The 20,785-nt window shown below is 42.1% G+C and overlaps 2 protein-coding genes across 3 annotated transcripts in view; one reads left to right on the top strand and one right to left on the bottom strand.

The window, feature by feature from the left end:
• Positions 1–448: 448 nt before the first annotated feature.
• Positions 449–10,103, bottom strand: LOC121402124. Of its 2 annotated transcripts, none has more exons than XM_041588069.1 (3): positions 9,965–10,103; positions 3,710–3,847; positions 449–1,569 (listed from the first exon to the last, which is right to left on the bottom strand). In XM_041588069.1, exons 1-3 carry the CDS (start codon positions 10,011–10,013, stop codon positions 1,364–1,366), a joined length of 393 nt encoding a protein of 130 aa, XP_041444003.1. In that variant the 5' UTR covers positions 10,014–10,103; the 3' UTR covers positions 449–1,363. The 2 variants fall into 2 exon arrangements, with proteins under 2 accessions (XP_041444003.1, XP_041444004.1); XM_041588070.1 differs by having other exon boundaries at positions 3,710–3,823; positions 9,965–10,100.
• A 4,186-nt stretch (positions 10,104–14,289) lies between these two features.
• Positions 14,290–20,785, top strand: part of nodal1.S (nodal homolog 1 S homeolog) — a 111,792-nt gene continuing 105,296 nt past the window's right edge. Inside the window, exons 1-2 of the mRNA XM_041588065.1 lie at positions 14,290–14,602; positions 19,029–19,096. Of these exons, the coding sequence (XP_041443999.1) occupies positions 19,076–19,096 (21 nt within the window). The 5' untranslated portion in view covers positions 14,290–14,602; positions 19,029–19,075. The remainder of the gene's footprint in view (positions 14,603–19,028; positions 19,097–20,785) is intronic.

The raw sequence follows: 20,785 nt of genomic DNA, 5'->3' as shown, positions 1-20,785 counted from the left end.
GTTATAATTGTTTCTTTGCTTATCTTAAATTGTTACAAATGTATCTAAGTGCACCTGCCACTTATTCTGGGCCCTCGGCCAAAAGCCAATTACGTTGTAGAAACTTTGTATTTTTTTCTGGATGTTCAGTGCAGGAGATTAAACAGAAAGTTGGGACATTTCAGTAACTATCCATTTCAGTAACTATCCAGGACTGTGGGTTGAGCTGTCAAAGTCAGGACTGTCCCACGAAAAATGGGACAGTTGGGAGGTATGTAGAAAGAAGCACACCAGCCCTATGCTTGTAAGAGGAATTATGGCCTATGTTTCTAGTGGCTTACACCTGCATGTTAAGGTCCTGATGGTGTAGTGAAGACCATGCTAGCACCTACTTTGTCACAATATTAAGTGAAATTTATTAGCCATTGGTATTTTTTTTTGTGATGGCAAAATAATGCATTCAGCAAACTCATAACATGTCCATTTTATTTTCTTCCATGGTTGCACTTCCAGTCCAACATCTAGATTTCTTTCGTGGTTAAACTGTGCCTGGGTACATATAATTCATTCATGAACTTCAGAGACTGGAAAAAAGATTATTTCTCATGCTATTAGCTTTACTCAGTAGCAATAAAATGACGAATGCCCAGTGCGAGGGCAGAAGAAAAACATACAAGGAGCCCCATGATGACATACAAGGTACCCACAATAGGGCAAAAACGTATTGCATTGAAACATGCTGCCTCGTTTTCTACAAAATAGAAAATATTTTTTACATTAAACCTATGCCATGATATTTTAGGATGCAGTAAAGTATAAAACTCTTTCTCTCTTTCCATTAAGCTGTTCAGTGTATAGAGATACTCTATGCAGCTCAGTATATTCACTATAAAAATATAGAAATACTTAGCATAATTATACAGAGCAACCTGATCATTATCAGTGTATAGAGATACTCAACATCATTATACAAAGCAGCCCGGTTCTTATCTGTGTATAGAGATACTCATTATCATTATACAGAGCAGCCTGGTCATTATCATTGTATAGAGATACTCTGCATGATTATACAGAGCAGACTGATCATAATCAGTGTATAGAGATACTCTGCATCATTATACAGAGCAGCCTGGTCATTATCGGTTTATAGAGATACTCAACATCATTATACAAAGCAGTCTGCTCATTATGGTTTTAGAGAAACATACAAAGCATTATTATGTGGTCAATATGTGCATTACCTGAGAGGAATACATATAGTAGTAATAAGCATATTAGTCGATTTGGATCTTTATCTGAGCAACTATTCTCAGATTACACTGCTGCACGTGAATTGCCAGTTATATGTACAAAGAAAGCCTATTGTAGAGTTTTTCTCTGTGTCTCACAGTGGCCTGAGGATGAGTAGGGCTGCAGTAAGGAAGAGAGGAGGAAGCGTGGTGCAGCTAGCAGAGTTCTTTAAACCTGCACTGTTTCCTTTGGATGGGCCATTGCAGTCATCAGAGAAGCAGCATTCAACGCTGGCCCCATTCCCGCTTTGCCGAGCGTGATCACAGAATGATTTGTAGGAGCAAGACTTAATGACGCTGTCTGCAAAGAGGGTATAAGCATTTTATAAAAAAATCATTACATATATTAAAGGGCTAGTTCACTTTTATATTAACTTTTAGTGTGGTGTGGACAGTGACATTCTAAGACAATTTACAATTTGCCTTCATTATTTATCTTTTATGGTTTTTCGGTTATTTATCTTTTGCTTAACAGCTGTCCATTTCAGCTATCTGGTTGCTAGGGTCTTATTTTTCTTAGCAACCAGGCAGCGGTTTGAATGAAAGACTGGAATATGAGTAGCAGAGGCCGTGAATGGGTAGATAAGTACTAAAAGATAATAGTAACAAAAAGCTGGGTAACATGTTTGCATAGCACAACGAGCCCCTTCCTCAATGCGTGACTTGCACAAGAGGAAGTGTCTCATGGACCGACAGAGCAGTTTCTGTTGGCATGTAGTGGGTCTTTTGTTTTTTATAGGGAGCAGCAGGGGCACTGCTGCCATAAGTCAAGTTGAAAAACTCACCTCAGGCAGCAGCAGTCAGCAAGTTACCAGGGGTGTCAAAAAAGCTGACCTGTCACCCACACATAAAAAGCTGTATAATGAAAGTACTTTGCATATTAAACATGGAATCCAAATTCTTTATTTTCATTAAAACATCCATACCTGTGATGAAGCTGTTAAATATGTGAGCTGTCAATCAAATGCCTGAGGCATAGAGGTCGAGCAGTCTATTACTTTCACTTTCCATTCAGCACTTTCTAGATGTCACTGTTCTCCTGACATTCCCCCTTCCCCTCTCAAGTTCTATAATTGTGTGTGGCACTGCACATGGGCATTAAGTCCCCCATTCTGGTGCATACACAAGATTTTGAGGTGACACACAACTTGTCAATAAGTGTCCACAAAATGGCATCTCCTGCTTGTTGGGATTGTGTTATTCCAAGACTGAAGGAAATAAAATTCAAATAATATATATATATATTGTAAGTAAAGTTTATTTTGCTCAATTAACATGATAAAATAGGATTTGGAATTATTTCTTTGGGTGACAGGCTCCCTTTAAAGAGATCACTCTCCGCATTAGCGATGCAGCCCTCCCTACTCCCACTCCAGCACTGGATATGGTATGTGCCAAATGAAATTGGAGGTGGCACCATTAGGGCCACCTCAGGGCGGCAAGAAGCCCTGAAACGCCACTGGGGAGCAGTAACTCCGCGCAAAATTAACTACAACCTTGACTATATTGAGGGCAACTATGTAAATGTGTATTGATGGACACCTCTCAGTTCTCTTTAAAGTTCTCTTTTAAAGGAGAGTATCCATGCACACTTGTAACTAATATCAATAATAATAGTAATAATATTAATGTCTACTCTAAATCAGCACTGTTTAGATCCCACAAAGCGGTTTAAAGGAGAAGGAAATTCCCTGGGCGCAAAAACCCTCCTCCCTCCCCTGTGTTGCCCACCCTCCCTCCTCCCCCCTGGCCTACCTGTCCCACCGGGCAAATGCCCCTAACTTGTTACTCGCCCCTCTGCGCAGGTCCTGTCCACGGAGTGCACAGGCACCATCTTCTCCCAAGCGGTATTCTTCCTGCTTTGACCGGCGTTTTTGGCGCATGCGCAGTAGGAGCATTTACCGGTACGGATCTACTGCGCATGCGCCAAAAGTCACAAAGATTTCACTTTGTGATATTCGGCGCATGCGCAGTAGATCCGTACCGTAAATGCTTCTACTGCGCATGCGCCAGAAGATGCTGAATAATCCAGGAAGAAGACCGCTTGGAGAAGATGGCGCCTGTGAGCTCCGTGGACAGGACCTGCGCAGAGAGGTGAGTAACAAGTTAGGGGCATTTGCCCGGCACGACAGGTAGGCCAGGGTGGAGGGGGGGGCCAACACAGGGGAGGGGGGAGGGATTTTTGCGCCCAGCGGGTTTCCTTCTCCTTTAAACCGCTTTGTGGGATCTAAACAGTGCTGATTTAGAGTAGACATTAATATTATTATTATTATTATTGATATTAGTTACAAGTGTGCATGGATGGTGAAAGCCATATAATCTTCCATAAGGAACAAAATGGCCGCTCTGGAGATTGGGTACCATGGTTACTATTTACTTTTCTAAATGGTAACTTGTCCCAGGGCAACCATTTTGTTCATACACATGGCCATTGCACTTACTTGGGGCAGTGATGGTGGAGCAGACTTCAGCATACTGTGGGCAGAGATGAGAGCCCTGCTTGTAACATTCCTCCTCGCTGGAAGCCACGCAGCTGTAACATCGCAGGGCTTTGCCTTTACAGAAGGAACATGATAAAACTATTTTAACCATGCAGCATTTTTCTTTATTCGGAACAGTGCACTGGTCATGTACCTTTACATCAACAACAGTACTCATACGGCAGATAAATAAGGGGAACCCTGGGGGTTAAAAACACTTGGTAGCAAACTGCTGTTGTAACCTTTGTGGGGGGGGGGGATAACATAATAAACTTAAAGGGACACTTCGGGTGTTATTTAATAAAGTTGGGGAAAAAAATCTTTCTTTTTTTTTTAACATTTAACATTTTTGGAGATTTATTAAAGCCCTATGCAGCAAAAAGCCCAAATCTGAAAAGCCTGCATCTCAGACCTGCTGAAGTTGTGTGGAAGTCAATGGCAGAAGTCCTTATCCTATTTTGAAGTTTCTGTGGTTTCGGCTGGAATTAGGTCAAAAATCCGTAATTTTCAGGCAAAAATCAAACAAATTCTGGGTTTTCAGAAAAAAGCCTGAAAAAAATTGAGCGATTCGGGAAAAAACTAAAAAAATAACAATTTGGGTTTTTACCCGGTTTTATCAAGTGAATGAGTGAATTGTAGTTTGGTCTGACTTTTTTTTTATCTAAAAAATCCAAAAAATTCGGATTTTGATAAATAACCCCCCCTAAGTTAAAAAAAAATAAAGTTTGTATTTATAATTTTAAATGACGTGTAATGTTAAATCAAGTACAATATGATGTGGTGTTGTAATAAGGGACTGGACTTTTTCCTGTTGAGAAGAGAGATGGGATGTTGTAACCCATAGCAACTAATGAAGCAGTAGCATCTGCAAACGTCCAATTGGTTGCACTAGGCCTTGTGCAAGCTTTGTTACTTCTATTACACAACAACAAAAGAGGATCAAACAGATCGATTTAAGATTTTTTTGCCTTCATCATTTTAAACCTTAATGATTTTGGATGTTCGTACAGCATGTGTGCCAGAATTTACAACTCCATCACTCCTAATAAACAATCGAATCCAATAAAATGGAACATTAACCACAGAACTTTTCTGGGAAATCCTTTAGAAAACCTAAAGGCTTAGGGTAGAACTCCACCCTGATGGAAACTAGAGGCTAACTTCTTTGAGCTGACCTGTAAGGGAGTAACTGGAGCTGTGGTTGGAACTGTGAATGGAGTTGCATATGCTGAGAGTTAAGTGAAAGATACTTATATTTTTCATAGGACTGATATTAATATGCACACAGTTTTCCATCAAATTGCTACTGACTGTTGGAATAACCATATGCCCGTATTAAGGTTCCAGAAACCCTTAACAGATCATTTAGTAATTTGAATTTAGTCTACTACAAAAACATGTAAATAGTAAATAAACCCAATAGGTTGATTTTGCTTCCAATAAGGATTAATTATATATTAGTTTGATTCAAGTACAAGGTACTGTTTTATTATTTCAGATTCAGAGAAAAAGGATATCATTTTTAAAGATTTGGATTATTTGGATAAAATGGAGTCTATGAGAGACAGCCTTTCCATAATTTGGAACTCTCTGGACAACTGGTTTCCATACATATTTTCTTATCTAGTAGTTTTAAGGCTGTAGGGGCTGATGCTCCACAATTTGTTTTTATTTTAAGCTAATAAATGGATCACCCTGCATATATTCATAACATTTATGCACCTATTTATTTATTTATTAACCACTGATTACCACTGGTTACTAAAACCCTGTGCAAACATTGTAAATTTTATTACATTACCCCCAATAAGGGCCAAGAAAGTAAATTCTGGATCCTGAGTTCAAGGCTTTCTGGTTTTCATGCCACTTTGTAAGACCACTTCAACAGACTTTCAAACACCATTTTCTAACAATACATACTCAGCTTTACAGGTCCTGTGACATTTTCATGAATTTTGTAGAAATATTAATCCACAGCTCCCTCTTTTGGAAATAAATTTACAAATGCCTATTTTGCATTTTTTCCACAGATCGCAGTTATAAAAACATTTAGCAAAAATGTTATCCCCCCCAATTGCACAGCTATTTTCCCTTATCTTTGGCACTATACAGCATTTTATCCAGATGTAGAACTGAATATTGCAATATAGTTATAACTATAGCTTGCATGTATTAAGTCATCTGTCAAATAGGCTTAATTATAGACAATCTATTCAGTGATCTAGAAGGCGCACCTTGCAAATATAAATACAATTGTTCTATAAAATGGCATAGTAAAAATAAAAAAGGAAACCAATACTATGTTTATATATGATTAGCGCAAGTAATAACAATATGGTAGGTCAAAGAGCTTAAATAGAACTGGAACGCTTGAACGCAACCTGCTTGTTTATAAAAGCCGACATTATTATGTAGGATTATCAAATAAATCCCTCAAATGGGAAAGTGTCTTCCGAGGGATAGTGGTGGCTAAGTTGTTAAAGGTACACTCATCTCTAAGATAAAAATTGGAGGACTACTTATTACTTAAAAATGTCATCTAATTAGCTTAAAGGGATACTGTCATGGGAAAACATGTTTTTGTCACATCAGTTAATAGTGCTGCTCCAACAGACTTCTGCACTGAAATCCATTTTTCAAAAGAGCAAAAAGATTTTTTAATATTTAATTTTGAAATCTGACATGGGGCTAGACATATCAATTTCCCAGGTGCCCTCACTTGACTTGTGCTCTGATAAACTTCAGTCACGCTTTACTGCTGCACTGCAAGTTGGAGTGATGTCACCCCTCCCTTTCTCTCCCAGCAGAACAATGGGAAGGTAACCAGATAACAGCTCCCTTACACAAGATAACACAGCTCCCTGGTAGATATAAGAACAGCACTCAATTGTAAAAGTCGAAGTCCCACTGCAACGCCTTCAGTTACATTAAGATGGAGAAGCAATAGCCTGCCTGAAAGCAGTTACATCATGAAGTGCTGGCTCTTTTTGAAAGCACATGACCAGGCAAAAGTACCTGAGATGGTGCCTACACAGTCACACCAATATTTTAACTAAAAAAATACATATCAGGAATGATATTATACTGTAGTCAGGGGTGTCCAAACTTTTTGCAATGATGGCCAGATTTAGTGAGGTGAAAATGTGTGGGGGCCGTCCATTCCCTCCCAGGTAGCTAGCTTGCGATCAGGATCATTCACTCCCGGAGATGGACGCATACACAGAGTTTCAGGCGACTTTGGAAATCGAAACACCGCAAGTGCATTAGCGCAGGTGATTCTTCAGACGGAAGACGATTAGTTGCCAGGCGATTAAATCTCCCCAAATCTGCCCGTCTGCCCCAACCCTTAAGGCAACTTTGACTCCTTTGATGCATCTTTCAAATATAAATTATGTACCTTGCAGGTTTTTTTTGAAGAGTGCCTGCATTGCTTACTCACTAGTCATTAAGTCATCTGAAGTAGTAGAGTCCTATAGAGGCTCCATCAGATGCATACTTTGCACTGTCACATCCTGTATAAAATTATTTGCCCTTTGAGGGATTAAAATACAATATCCAGTATTTAGTACAGGTATGGGACCTGATCTTTCCATAATTTGGATCTCCATACCTTAATTCTACTAGTAAATCATGTAAACATTAAATGAACCCAATAGGCTGGTTTTGCTTCCAATAATGATTACTTTGGATCAAGTACAGTATAAGGTACTGTTTTATTATTTCAGAGGAAAAGGAAATCTTCTTTAAAAATTTGGATTATTTGGATAAAATGGAGTCTATGGGAGATGGGCTTTCAGTAATTTCAGCAAGGGATCAAAAATCCAAAGACAGACCAAGGTCAAATTCAGTAGGTCAAGAACTAATCTAAGATTTAACACTTTCGAAAATTGACCAGCTTGGACAATGCATTTTCAGTGCTGTTTCTTGTGACAGTGTGAGTATGCCACATGCCAGGAGTGCCTGATCGGCTTATGCATAACTCCCAACTGTCCTGTTTTTCACAGGACAGTCCCAATTTTGATTGCTCAACCCAGATTGTTACTGAAATGTCTCAACTTTCTCTTTACAATTTCATGTAAAGGAACTACCTAGCTTCACAATATACTCTACGTGCCAAGACACAATCCTTATACAGTAAATCAGCCATTCCAGCAACAGTTTCCAATCTATATTATATATATATATATCGGTGAGGTCTATGTTTTCATGATTCCATAGAGCTCACCGATAATCCTTTAGTACACATACAAATTACCATGCTGAATAATCAGGATGGAACAACTATTACCCAAGTGAGGAACAACTGGTTATACAGGTTGCACTGCCCTGACACATTTCCCCTGATGCAAGAAAAAGTCTCATTGAAGCAAGCGCAGAATGTAGTATGTGGTCCAGAAATAAAAAAGGATAATTTTGAAAGTCCTTGGGACTATCATAGACACTGCACCAGTGTAGTAGTAATTCATAGGTACCAATCAGACATTTGCTTTCAATGTCCAATTCACACTCCTATAAGGCAATAACCTGTACTAGAAAAGACAACCTCTTTTTGCAGATTCTTTAGATGCCACCTGCAACTCTAGCAGAACCAAGATGTTTGTTTAATTTTTTTTGCAACATAAACAACAATTTGTTGGCCATTGGTCAGTCTTTAATAAATGTTGGATCACTATCCCGATTCCATACAGTAGGTGTAGTATGCAAATTTCCAAGCAGTACCTTATAAAACCCATATGGTGGCACCTTTGTGGTTAGGTGACCATAAAGATTATAAGGCTAGAGTTGTCCTTTTTATTTACATTGCCTTTATACTTGTTTGGCCTTTCTCTTATTTATACTTTAAAACCGCAGAAAACCAAATGACCAGTTGTTAGGGTCACTGTATGCATGTATTTACTGTATATAGCACAATAAATGTGCTCAGTGCTTTACAAGGCATAAGCACTTATGCTTAATTGCTTAGTAGTTTTAATACACAGTTGGATGAGTTCCCTGCACTGAAGAGCTTACTCCAACAAAATCCACACTGTTTATTTCCACTTATTTATCAATACATTTTCCCGAAAAAATTCCAGTTTGGGAAAAAACTTGAAACATAAGTAGGTCCTGTTTGAAACAGTTTTCCCTAACCATCAGAATTCTGATCTGGAGAGCTGCAGAACAACAGCCGAATTTATTCTGATCCTATTATAAAACCTACAGCCACCGTGTAGTAGCAATATCGTGCTAGCGCCATATGTTTTATGTTTGGCAGATCTGTGCCAAGCTGTTGTCTAGCACAATAGAAATGTTGAACATCCCCTTTATATGATAACAGATTACTAGTGTTACTAATAAACAAAAAATGGATGAAGTCTGCGCTGTTATATGTGAAGTTTCTACGGGGAAAGCAGCACCAAAGGTAGTGGATCCACACTTCCACTGTCGATAATAGTATTAAGCGAAGAGGTGCGCTAATATCCTTTTTTCAATATATACACAAACACCTAAAAAGAAAGAACTGTATATAGAGTAGTACGTTCAGCACTTCTTAAAATTTCTAAGATATTAGAACTACTCACAATACAGATTGTCAAACAGAAGCGTGTAGATTGCTCAGCAGCATCAGTTCACGTTGGCCTCTGCTAAAAAAAGATAGATTACCAGCTCAGCCATTGAAACTGCCTCATCTCCTAAACGCTGATACACCCTCTAGTAGGGGTAGAAGTGACCAACTGCAGATAATACAGCGATGAACTGCAGAACTACCGCATAGCTTTACATCGGGTGCATATACTCTGCGACAGGAAACCAATCTACACGCTTCTGTTTGACGATCTGTATTGTGAGTAGTTCTAATATCTTAGAAATTTTAAGAAGTGCTGAACGTACTACTCTATATACAGTTCTTTCTTTTTAGGTGTTTGTGTATATATTGAAAAAAGGATATTAGCGCACCTTTTCGCTTAATACTACTAGTGTTACTAGTCTCCTGATTCATCTTTAATCATATTATTTATATAATAGGTGGAAAAATATTATTATTCTGATAGTTATCATATTAGCAATACGTGGTTCATCAATGCAAAAAGACTGCAGTTATAATGCAGGATTAGTTGAGTTTGTTTGCTTAAAAGAATTCATATAACAGATCCATTTCTAATAATAAAGCCACCCACCCCCATATAAAGTACATGCCAATGAACTGCCCAATAGGTAGACTGAGATAAGACTTACTGCCCAGGGGTAGCGTGAGGATGAGGCTGAGTAGAAGCAGAGGCCTCATTGTGTATGTCCGGTGGCTGCGGCAGACTGTTCTAGGAGAGGGACTGGATGTCCAGCACTTGGTACTAATGCCTTGTTATAGGATTAAATGTCCAACAATGACATGATTAGGTGCAGGAGATGAGCTTAGTCACACTCTATAGACACCAAGGGCAGCGCATCTGCCATCTGTGGCAGGGACAGAGCCATAGAAAATGCTGGACACAGAAGGGTTTATAGACTTTTGTCTTAAAGCCCCCCTTAAAGTAAAGCGTTACACATATTTATAAATCACCAACAAATTCTGCAGCACTATGCAGCAGAAGGGTGAATTAATGAAACACACAAATTATACACCAATCCTGACCAAGGCCCTGCTCATCACATTTAGAGATATATTGGGTTCCAGGATCATAGTTGGAAACCTGCGTGGTATTCCCCAATGCTTTGAGAACAGTCAGAATGTGGTATAAATAGCAGCATGCACATACTCAGCACTTATACTGAATATTGCCTTTCCATATCAGAAAAAGACCACTATATGGACACTCCAGCAACATTCATTTGGTGGATTTGTGGGCACAGCCAATGAGCTGCAATATTTAAGGAGGGCAGTGAGTGATCTATGGTACCACCTTGCAACAAGCCCAGAGTATAATATATTATTATTATTATTATTATTAACATGTATTTACAGTATATAGCTCCAACATATTGCGTAGCACTGTAAATTAAATGTGATTATACAACTAAATCACATGAATTATATACATAGAACATATGGAGTTACATACATCACAATCAATACAGGTACATAAAGGTGAGGAAGGCCCTATGCATAGGCATACACTCTAAAGGGAAAGGAGTAATACACAAGGTGTGGGAGTGGGCAAGATCGAATTAAGTGGGTGAGAAATGTGGTACTGTATATGGTGTTGCGTTTGGTAGTTAAGCAGAGTGAGGGTAGGCATCTCTAAAGAAGTGCATTTTAAGAGATTTCTTAAAAGCAGAAAGGTTGGGAGAAAGTCGGACAGACTGTGGGAGAGAGTTCCAGAGGAGAGGTGCAGCCCTTGCAAAGTCTTGAATGCGAGCATGTGAGGAGGTAATGAGAGAAGAGTTGAGTAGCAGGTCAGTAGAGGAGCGTAGTAAGCGGTTGGGTGAGTATATAGAGATGAGTTCAGAGATGTAGGGTGGGGCAGAGTTATGAAGTGCTTTGAAAGTCAGTGTCATTAATTTGAATTTGATTCTGAAAGGTAACGGAAGCCAGTGCAGGGATTGACAGAATGGCGAGGCAGAGGAGGAGCGGTTGCTGAGGTGTATGAGCCTCGCAGCAGTGTTCATTATGGACTGGAGAGGTGACAGTATCTGGAGGGGAAGGCCAATTAAAAGAGAGTTACAGTAGTCTAGACGTGATATGACGAGAGAGTGACTAAGAATTTTGGCAGCATCTTGGGTGATAAATTATCGTATTTTGGATATGTTCCTTAGGTGGAAGTGACATGATTTAATAAGTGACTGGATATGAGGAATGAATGACAGGGCAGAATCTAGGATAACCCCAAGGCACCGGGCCTGGGGAGAAGGGGTGATAGTGGAATATATACAGTACATACTTACGTATGAACAGACAGCTTTATTTATAGTCATATAAAAAAGTTTGGAAACCCCTCTTAATTCTTTGGAGTTTTGTTAATCATTGGCTGAGCTTTCAACGTAACAACTTACTTTTAATATGTAACATGCCTTATGGAAACAGTAGTATTTCAGCAGTGACAAAGTTTATTGGATTAATAGAAAACATGCAATATGCATCATAACAAAATTAGACAGGTGCATTCATTTAGGCACCCCAACAGAGAGATATTACATCAATACTTAGTTGAGCCTCCTTTTGCAAATGTAACAGCCTCTAGACGCCTCCTATAGCCTTTGACGAGTGTCTGGATTCTGGATGGCGGTATATTTGAACATTCCTCCATACAAAATCTCTCCAGTTCAGTTCAATTTGATGGCTGCCGAGCATGGACAGACTGCTTCAAATCATCCCATAGATTTTCGATAATATTCAAGTTGAGTGACTGTGACGACCATTCCAGAATATTGTACTTCTCCCTCTGCATAAATGCCTTTGTAGATTTCAAAGTATGTGTCACGGCCGGCACCCGATACCAGAACAAATGCCAAGCACCCTGGTCTCGGCTCGGCTTCACCAGTAATGTGACCACCGTTGGGCTTCGGGAGGAGCCCTCAGCTTACTTGGGTGCCACCTGGACTTAACGAGGGGTGCAAGGCGAGATGTTCTGGCTGGCGTAGGGGGAATGCTGTTTAGCAGAGTCTTTTGGGCCGAAGGTCACGGTACAAATGGAGAAAGTGAGAGAATCGTCAGACAGGCTGGGTTGAGGCAGGCAGATAACAAGAATCGTCAGGCAGGCAAGGGTCAAAACCGGGTATTCAAAGAGAAGGGATCAGACAGAAGAGTAATCGAAATGCAGCCAAAGGTCAGAGTTCGGATATCAGAATAGTCAGGAACAGGCAGGGATCAAAAACCAGGAATCACAGATATAAAGTACACAGGAACAGACAGCACAAGGCTTCAGGAACCACAGAATAAAGATTCTATCACGGGCACTGGCTGGGAGACAGAATGGGCCTTATATAGGTTCAAATTTCGCGCCAAACGGGCGTCAAAAACGTGCTGGCGCAAATGCGCCAGCGTGCCTGCGCCTATAAGAGGCCCCTAGAATCCAAGATGGCCCTAGAATCCAAGATGGCGCCGGCGCCGAATTGTGGACCATGCGGCAGGCATCCCCGCCCACGACGCGGTGGACGACCTCGCCGCACAGGTACTGTTACATTACCCCCCTCTCTAGGGGGGGCCACTGGACCCCCAGGCTTCCCAGGAAATTTTTGATGGAACTGATTCCTGAGGGGATCAGCCCTGATGTCATCAACTGAGACCCAGGAGTTCTCCTCAGGACTAAAGCCCTTCCACCTGGTAAGATACTGTAACTTACCACGCACAAGGCGGGAATCTAGACACTCCTGGATCTCAAATTCAGGCTGACCTTCAACTAACACTGGGGGAGGAACAGAAAAAAAACGGACATTGTTAGCAGGTTTTAACAAAGAAACGTGAAATGAGTCAGAAATCTTAAAATTAACAGGCAACTTAAGACGAACACAAGAAGGGTTGATAATTTCAGAAATAGGGTATGGACCAATGAACCTAGGCCCCAGTTTGAGAGAGGGAACCTTTAGTTTAATATTTTTGGTAGAAAGCGACACTGAGTCTCCCACTTTATACTGGGGTGCCTCTCTACGAGATCTGTCAGCAGCTTTTTTCTGAGCAGAGGCAGCTACGGACAGAGAGTCGTGAACCTGCGACCAAACCCTAGAAAAACGTTCAACACAAGAATTAGCAGAGGGAACCAGGGAGCCAGTACCGGAAAATGAGAATGCCTTGGGGTGCAACCCATTAACCACGAAGAAAGGGGACTCTCCAACCCCAACCAAAGAACAGAAAGCACGCCAAAAATTTAGAGACAAACTGAACCCCCCTATCGGAAACAATATTTTCAGGAAAACCATGAAACTTAAAGATGTGAGTAACAAACAGATCAGCCAAGGATTTAGCAGAAGGTAGGTGTGGAAGGGGTACAAAATGGCTCATCTTGCTAAACCTATCCACCACCACCCAGATCACAGTTTTCCCCTGTGAAGGAGGCAAATCAACAATAAAGTCCATCGAAAGATGGGTCCAAGGTCTTTCTGGAATTGGTAAGGAAATCAGCAAACCCTGGGAAGACTTCCGAGAGGATTTTGACCTTTAGCAGATTGGACATGAATTAACAAAGGCCTTAGCATCCTGTTTGAATGATGGCCACCAAACATGACGGGATAACTGGGATACCGTTTTAGCAATACCTGGATGTCCTGCCATTTTAGAATCATGAACCTCCCTTAATACTTGCTCCCTTAACTCCTGTGGTACAAAGCATCTCCCCGAAGGGGTATCTGTAGGAGCAGATGTTTGAAGAGGGAGCAACAAAGAAGAAAGGTCAGATTCAAGGGTTGCTATGATCATTTTTCTGGGAATAATGGGAGTACACTCACTAGAGTCAGAAGAAATGGATTCAAAACTCCTAGAGAGTGCATCCGCCTTGGTGTTTTTAGTCCCAGGCCTGAAAGTCAAAGAAAAATTAAACCTTGTGAAAAATAGAGCCCACCTAGCCTGCCTCGAATTAAGGCGTTTAGCAGACTCTATATATAGAAGATTTTTGTGGTCAGTATAGACCAGGGGTGTCCAAACTACGGCCCGCGGGCCAAATGCGGCCCGATATCCATTTTATATTGGCCCGCAGCGTGCAAAAATCCCTCCCCCCTCTCAGCATCTAGAAGAAAAAAAGTTTCCTACCACGTGTCATTGGGGGGCGGAACCTACAGTGCTTCACTGTAGACTCGAGGAAGCTTGTCCTAAACTCCGCCCTCCCCTCCCCGTGACTGGAGTTTAGTGTAGTGCGGGGAGGGAGGGGGGCAGTAAACAACTGAAAGCATGGCCCCATTCCCCTTCTACACTGCTGCCTGGCCTGGATTTCGTGCATCTGATGAACTGTAAGTAACTGCTTGGTGCTTGGCTTGGTGGAGGGGTGGATTTAGTGAGGCTGCAGCCGGGCAAGGGAGTCAGTTACAGATCTAGTGTGTGATTTACTGTGTGTGTGTCTCACTGTGTGTGTGTATCTGTCTGTATGTGTGTCACTGTGTGTGTGTGTGTGTGTGTGTGTCACTATATGTATGTGTGTCACTGTGTGTGTATCTGTCTGTATGTGTGTCACTGTGTGTGTTTGTGTAACTGTCTGTATGTGTGTGTCACTGTATGTATGTGTCACTGTGTGTGTGTGTCTCACTGTCTGTATGTGTGTGTCACTGTGTGTGTGTGTATCTGTCTGTATGTGTGTCACTGTGTGTGTATGTGTTTCACTGTGTGTGTGTGTGTGTGTGTGTTACTTATTTACAATTCGTAAAATGAACATTTTAATCAGGGAGTGTGGCCACAAAATGGGCGTGGCCACAGTGAGTGGCCCGGCTGTTTGTATATTTTACCGCATATGGCCCTTGGAGAAAAAAGTTTGGACACCCCTGGTATAGACCGTCACCAGATGTTTTGCACCCTCCAGGAGATGCCGCCATTCCTCAAAGGCCCACTTAACTGCCAACAACTCCCTGTTACCTATATCGTAATTCACCTCAGCAGGTGAGAATTTCCTGGAGAAAAAGGCACAGGGATGTAATTTGTTGGTAGTTGGGTGTCTTTGAGAAAGGACTGCCCCAGCTCCTACCTCAGAGGCATCAACCTCAACAGTATCGGGGTGTCTGAGAATGGGGGCTGAACTGAATTCCTTTTTGAGGAATTCAAATGCTTGAACGGCCTCAGGGGGCCACATGCTGGGGTCAGCACCCTTTTTAGTCAGATTAGTGATGGGTGCCACAATGAGGGAAAATTTCTTGATAAACTGCCGATAATAATTAGCAAAACCAAGAAATCTTTGGGTTGCACGTAAGGAAAGGGGTTGGGTCCAATACAGGACTGCTCTCACCTTGCCTGGATCCATTTCTAGACCCTTGCTGGAAATGTTAAACCCCAAAAACTTAACAGAAGAAACCCCAAAAGTACATTTCTCTAGTTTTGCATAAAGATTATTCCCCCTTAGCCTTTGTAAGACTTCACAAACATGATTTTGATGTTCCTTCATGTTGGTTGAAAAAATAAGAATATCGTCTAGGTAGACCACTATAAAGATCCCCAGCAGGTCCCTGAAGATGTCATTGACAAACTCCTGGAACACTGCGGGGGCGTTACAAAGACCAAAAGGCATTACAAGATACTCGTAGTGGCCATCCCTGGTGTTAAATGCAGTCTTCCACTCATCCCCCTCCCTGATTCGAATCAAGTTATAAGCCCCCCTAAGATCAAGCTTGGTAAAGACTTTTGCATTTTTAACTTGATCGAAAAGTTCAGAAATTAGAGGGAGAGGATAGCGATTTTTTATGGTAATCTTATTGAGCCCCCTATAATCAATACAGGGGCAAAGACCACCATCTTTTTTCCCAACGAAAAAGAAGCCCACCCCCGCAGGGGAACTAGAAGGTCTGATGAAACCCCTTTCTAGGTTCTCCTTTATATACTCTTTCATTGCCTGGGCTTCGGGCAATGAAAGAGGAAAGGTTCTACCACGAGGAGGAGTTGACCCAGGGACCAGATCTATTGGGCAGTCATACTGCCGGTGTGGGGGTAAGGTTTCTGCTGCCTTTTTAGAGAAGACATCAGCGAATTCTGCATATGCAGCAGGTAACCCTTCAAGTGATGTAGTTGCAACTACAGAGGGAAAACATACCCCACCACACATAGTACCCCATTGAACCACCTCCCTTGAGACCCAGTCAATCAGAGGGTTATGCCTCTGGAGCCACGGTAACCCCAAAATAAGAGGAGAGGAAGCACCCTCTATGAGGTAAAAAGCTATCTCCTCACAATGCAAATTATTAACACACATGGAAAGAGTTACCGTCTCCTTAGAGATTACACCTGACCCTAAGGGTCTTCTGTCCACTGCCATTATTCTCATGGGGGCACTTAGAGGAACTACAGGGATACAGAATTTAGCTGCAAAAGCAGTATCCAGAAAATTACCCGCCGCCCCTGAGTCCACAAATGCGGACAGTTTGACAGAGCCCGTAGGCTAAGTTAGTTTAACTGGTAACAAAACTTTAGAGGCAGATTGGGGAGAGGAAACTCCTGCACCCAAATGGAGCTCCCCTTCTCCATTTAGGCTTCAGAGTTTCCCGGCCTCTTAGAACATTGGTTCAGAAAATGTCCCTTCTCACCACAGTACATACAGAGACCCAGGGAACGCCTGCGTGCCTTTTCCTCAGGAGTTAGGTGGGATATGCCTAATTGCATAGGCTCCTCCTGAGGTAGAAGCACAAAGGGGTTAGGAGATTTTACATTGGTCACCACATTGGATCTTATATTGGTAACCCCAGAGAAGTTTGTACTCCTCTCACCCCTTCTCTCCCTTTGCCTTCTATCTACCTGGATGGCGAGGGACATGAGACCATCCAGGTTAGAAGGTAGGGGGTAATTAACCAGACTATCCTTTACCGAATCGGATAACCCCAACCGGAATTGACTCCTTAGAGCCAAATCATTCCACCCAGTTTCCACTGCCCACCGGCGGAATTCGGTGCAGTACACCTCCGCATCTCTTTTCCCTTGGCGCAACTTACGAATGGCGGTATCGGCAGATGATGCACGATCCGGGTCATCGTAAAGAATGGCCATGCTGTTAAAGAAGGTGTCTAGGGAATAACGAGCAGGGTCTGAAGAAGGCAGCCTGAGGGCCCAAATTTGGGGGTCACCCAAAAGCAGGGTCATTATGAACCTTACTTTCTCCTCATCAGATTGAAAAGAATGAGGAAAGAAACTAAGGTACAGCTTACAAGCCTCTTTGAAAACAAAAAATTTAGTGCGATCCCCACTGAACCTTTCGGGGAACACAATTTTGGGTTCATGGGATTTATATGAGTTACCCCAACTGGCAGAAGAACCCACAGGAGGTGCAGGAACAGGATTAGGCGGCTGCTGCGAAGGCCCCAACTGGCGGTTCAGATTGTGGAACCCTTGAAGCAAATAATTCTGTTTTTGCTCTTGCTCCTCCATACATTGCAGCAAGGTAGTGAGCAACATCTCAGTGGAAGTTTGAGGTGTAGCAGAGGCAGCAGCAGCTTCGTGACCGTCGTCCTCCATGGCCCGTGATAATGTCACGGCCGGCACCCGATACCAGAACAAATACCAAGCACCCTGGTCTCTGCTCGGCTTCACCAGTAGTGTGACCACCGTTGGGCTTCGGGAGGAGCCCTCAGCTTACTTGGGTGCCACCTGGACTTAACGAGGGGTGCAAGGCGAGATGTTCTGGCTGGCGTAGGGGCACGGCTGTTTAGCAGAGTCTTTTGGGCCGAAGGTCACGGTACAAATGGAGAAAGCGAGAGAATCGTCAGACAGGCTGGGTTAAGGCAGGCAGATAACAAGAATCGTCAGGCAGGCAAGGGTCAAAACCGGGTATTCAAATAGAAGGGATCAGGCAGAAGAGTAATCGAAATGCAGGCAAAGGTCAGAGTTCGGATATCAGAATAGTCAGGAACAGGCAGGGATCAAAAACCAGGAATCACAGATATAAAGTACACAGGAACAGACAGCACAAGGCTTCAGGAACCACAGAATAAAGATTCTATCACGGGCACTGGCTGGGAGACAGAATGGGCCTTATATAGGTTCAAATTTCGCGCCAAACGGGCGTCAAAAACGTGCTGGCGCAAATGAGCCAGCGTGCCTGCGCCTTTAAGAGAATCTTAAAATCCAAGATGGCGCCGGCACCAGCGCCGACTTGTGGACCATGCGGCAGGTGTCCCCGCCGACGACGCGGTGGACGACCCCGCCGCACAGGTACTGTTACAGTATGGTAAGCGTCATTATCTTGTTGGAATATCCAACCCCTGCGTAACTTCAACTTTGTGACTAATGCTTGAACATTATCCTGAGGAATTTGTTGATATTGGGTTTAATTCAAGGGCCCTAGTCCCTGAACCAGCCACACAGTCACACAACATGATGGAACCACCACCAAATTTGACAGTAGGTAGCAGGTATTTTTCTTGGAATGCAGTGTTCTTCTTCCTCCATGCAAAATTATTTTTGTTATTGTTTGTTTTTTTATTCAAATTTATTTTATTGTTTTAACATTTTCATAAACAACATCAAATTGGACAGCAGTTTAGCTTTTACATAAATATGTAGCCTTACAGTTCTTGATATGTTTATCTGACGTCCAATAACAAATAGAAGGGAAAGTGTGTTTCGAAAGTTATGGGGGGAGAAGAATGGGATGAGGGAAAAGGTTGGGGCCTTCTTGTAAATTGGTGAGGGTTAGGAGATTGTAGGAGTTATGTCAGATATTAAAGTTCTGTTCTCCTTACTGACCAGGTTTTGGATCTGTGTCTTTCGTCTGACTTTGCTATGTGGCTAGAGGAATGCTTCTCAGTTCATCCCAGGTAAGTTATATTTTTTTTTCCACTGCTTCCACAATTGCATTAACGTTGAACTTAGGTTCATTCGTTGGTTGGAACCCAGTGCTATTTGTTCGTGGGTGAGGTTTGAGTCTATAAGTGTTCTGAGCTCCCTTTTGCTGGGTACTTCAGTTGTTTTTCAATATCTTGGGATTAGGAGCCTAGTTGCTGTCATTAAGTGAAAGATCAGATGTTGTATTTGTTTTGGGTAGTCGTTGAGTTCGTAGTTTAGCAAAGCAAGCAATGGTGTAAGCTTTATTCGCAGGTGTGTTGTTTGTGCTAAAATTTGTTCTGTGGCTAGCCATAGTTCTCTGATTTTGGGGCAATACCACCATGTATATGAAGCAGGTTGCCTGCTCCCTTGCAGTCTCTCCAGCATGTTTTGGGAACGTTTGGATAGTATTGGTTTAGGGTAGTTGGTGTCTTATACCATTTCCCTGGTGTTCTCAATGTGGTTGGTGCATTCCTTTGGGATTGCATGGGTTATGACCCTGTAATGTTTCGAATATTGTGGGTTTCACACTTCCTACCGTTCTGGTGGTCCCCAGTAGGTGTTTTATCTGGCGGTATTTGTAGAAATCATGTGTGTGTAGGTTCTGTTCTTTGGTTAGTTGTTCATATGTTTTCATGGTTGTGCTTTTGGATAATTTGATGTACTATTGTTAGATTAGTGTTTCTCCAGTTTGTGAGGTTGAGGTTTGGGATGCTTGTTTCTAGCATTTCCACCCCAACCTGGTTTGCTGGGTAGTGTAGTAGTGGTTTCTTTTTCTTGATCTTTGTCAAAGATTAGCGGCTACTCGGGTTGTATGGTTGGCTGTGTGGTGTTGTGTGGCTTTATCCATTCTGTTAGCCCAAATCAAGCCTTTGAGCTTAAGAGGAGTTTTGTTGTATTTAGAGCCAGTGTAGCTCCTTAGTTACAATATTCCATGCTCTCATTTGGTCCAATAGCGTGGCTTGATAGTAGACAAGGTACTCCAAACCCCCTTTCCTGTGTTCCACGTTGCATGTATTTCTGTTTAATTCGAGTTCTGTATAGATAGAGAAATTTGGGAAATATCATCATCTTAATCGTGGCAATTCTACCCAACCAGGAGATGTAAAGAGGAGTCAATTTTTGCAAGAGATCATGTACTTCCATTAGTAGTTTGGGATAGTTTGTCTCATAGGTGTTGGTGATGGTATTGGTCAATTCCACTCCCAGGTAATTTATGGAGTGCGATTGCCATTTGTATGTATATTTTGCTTGAAGTTTCAGTTTGGCTTCTTGTGACATACCCAGTGGTAGGATCTGTGATATTGATTTGTTTAGTTTGTAGTAGGAGACTTTGCTAAAAGCCTTGAGGATCTTTGTTACTGCTTCTAGTGATGTTTCTGGTTTAGTTAATGTCAGTATAATATGGAGAGTTTGTGTTGCATGTTTGCCACTTGTATCCCCTTAACAGATGCTGAGTAACTTATTGTCTTGACTAAGGGTTCCAGTGTGCGATTGAAAATGAGGGGTGAGAGTGGGCAGCCTGTCTTGTTCCATTGGTTATCTGGAATGGTTTAGAAAGGTATCCCATGTTATTTACTCTCGCAGATGGTTTGGTGTATAAGGATAATATGGCATGTCTGATCGTGCCTTAAGGTGGCCATACACGGATAGATCCGCTCGTTTGGCGATGTCGCCAAACG

This window comes from Xenopus laevis, chromosome 3S (assembly GCF_017654675.1).
Source record: "Xenopus laevis strain J_2021 chromosome 3S, Xenopus_laevis_v10.1, whole genome shotgun sequence".
Classification (NCBI taxonomy): Eukaryota; Metazoa; Chordata; class Amphibia; order Anura; family Pipidae; genus Xenopus; species Xenopus laevis.
This window is presented reverse-complemented; position numbering and strand designations above follow the sequence as displayed.

What these genes read in the sequence shown, in the direction of transcription:
- LOC121402124 (XM_041588069.1), bottom strand. Translation starts at nt 10,013, where the DNA reads ATGAGGCCTCTGCTTCTACTCAGCCTCATCCTCACGCTACCCCTGGGC. An exon ending in CCTCACGCTACCCCTGGGCA is followed by an intron (nt 3,848 to 9,964) that starts GTAAGTCTTATC and finishes TGGTTAAAATAG; the next exon opens with TTTTATCATGTTCCTTCTGT. An exon ending in CTCCACCATCACTGCCCCAA is followed by an intron (nt 1,570 to 3,709) that starts GTAAGTGCAATG and finishes CCCTCTTTGCAG; the next exon opens with ACAGCGTCATTAAGTCTTGC.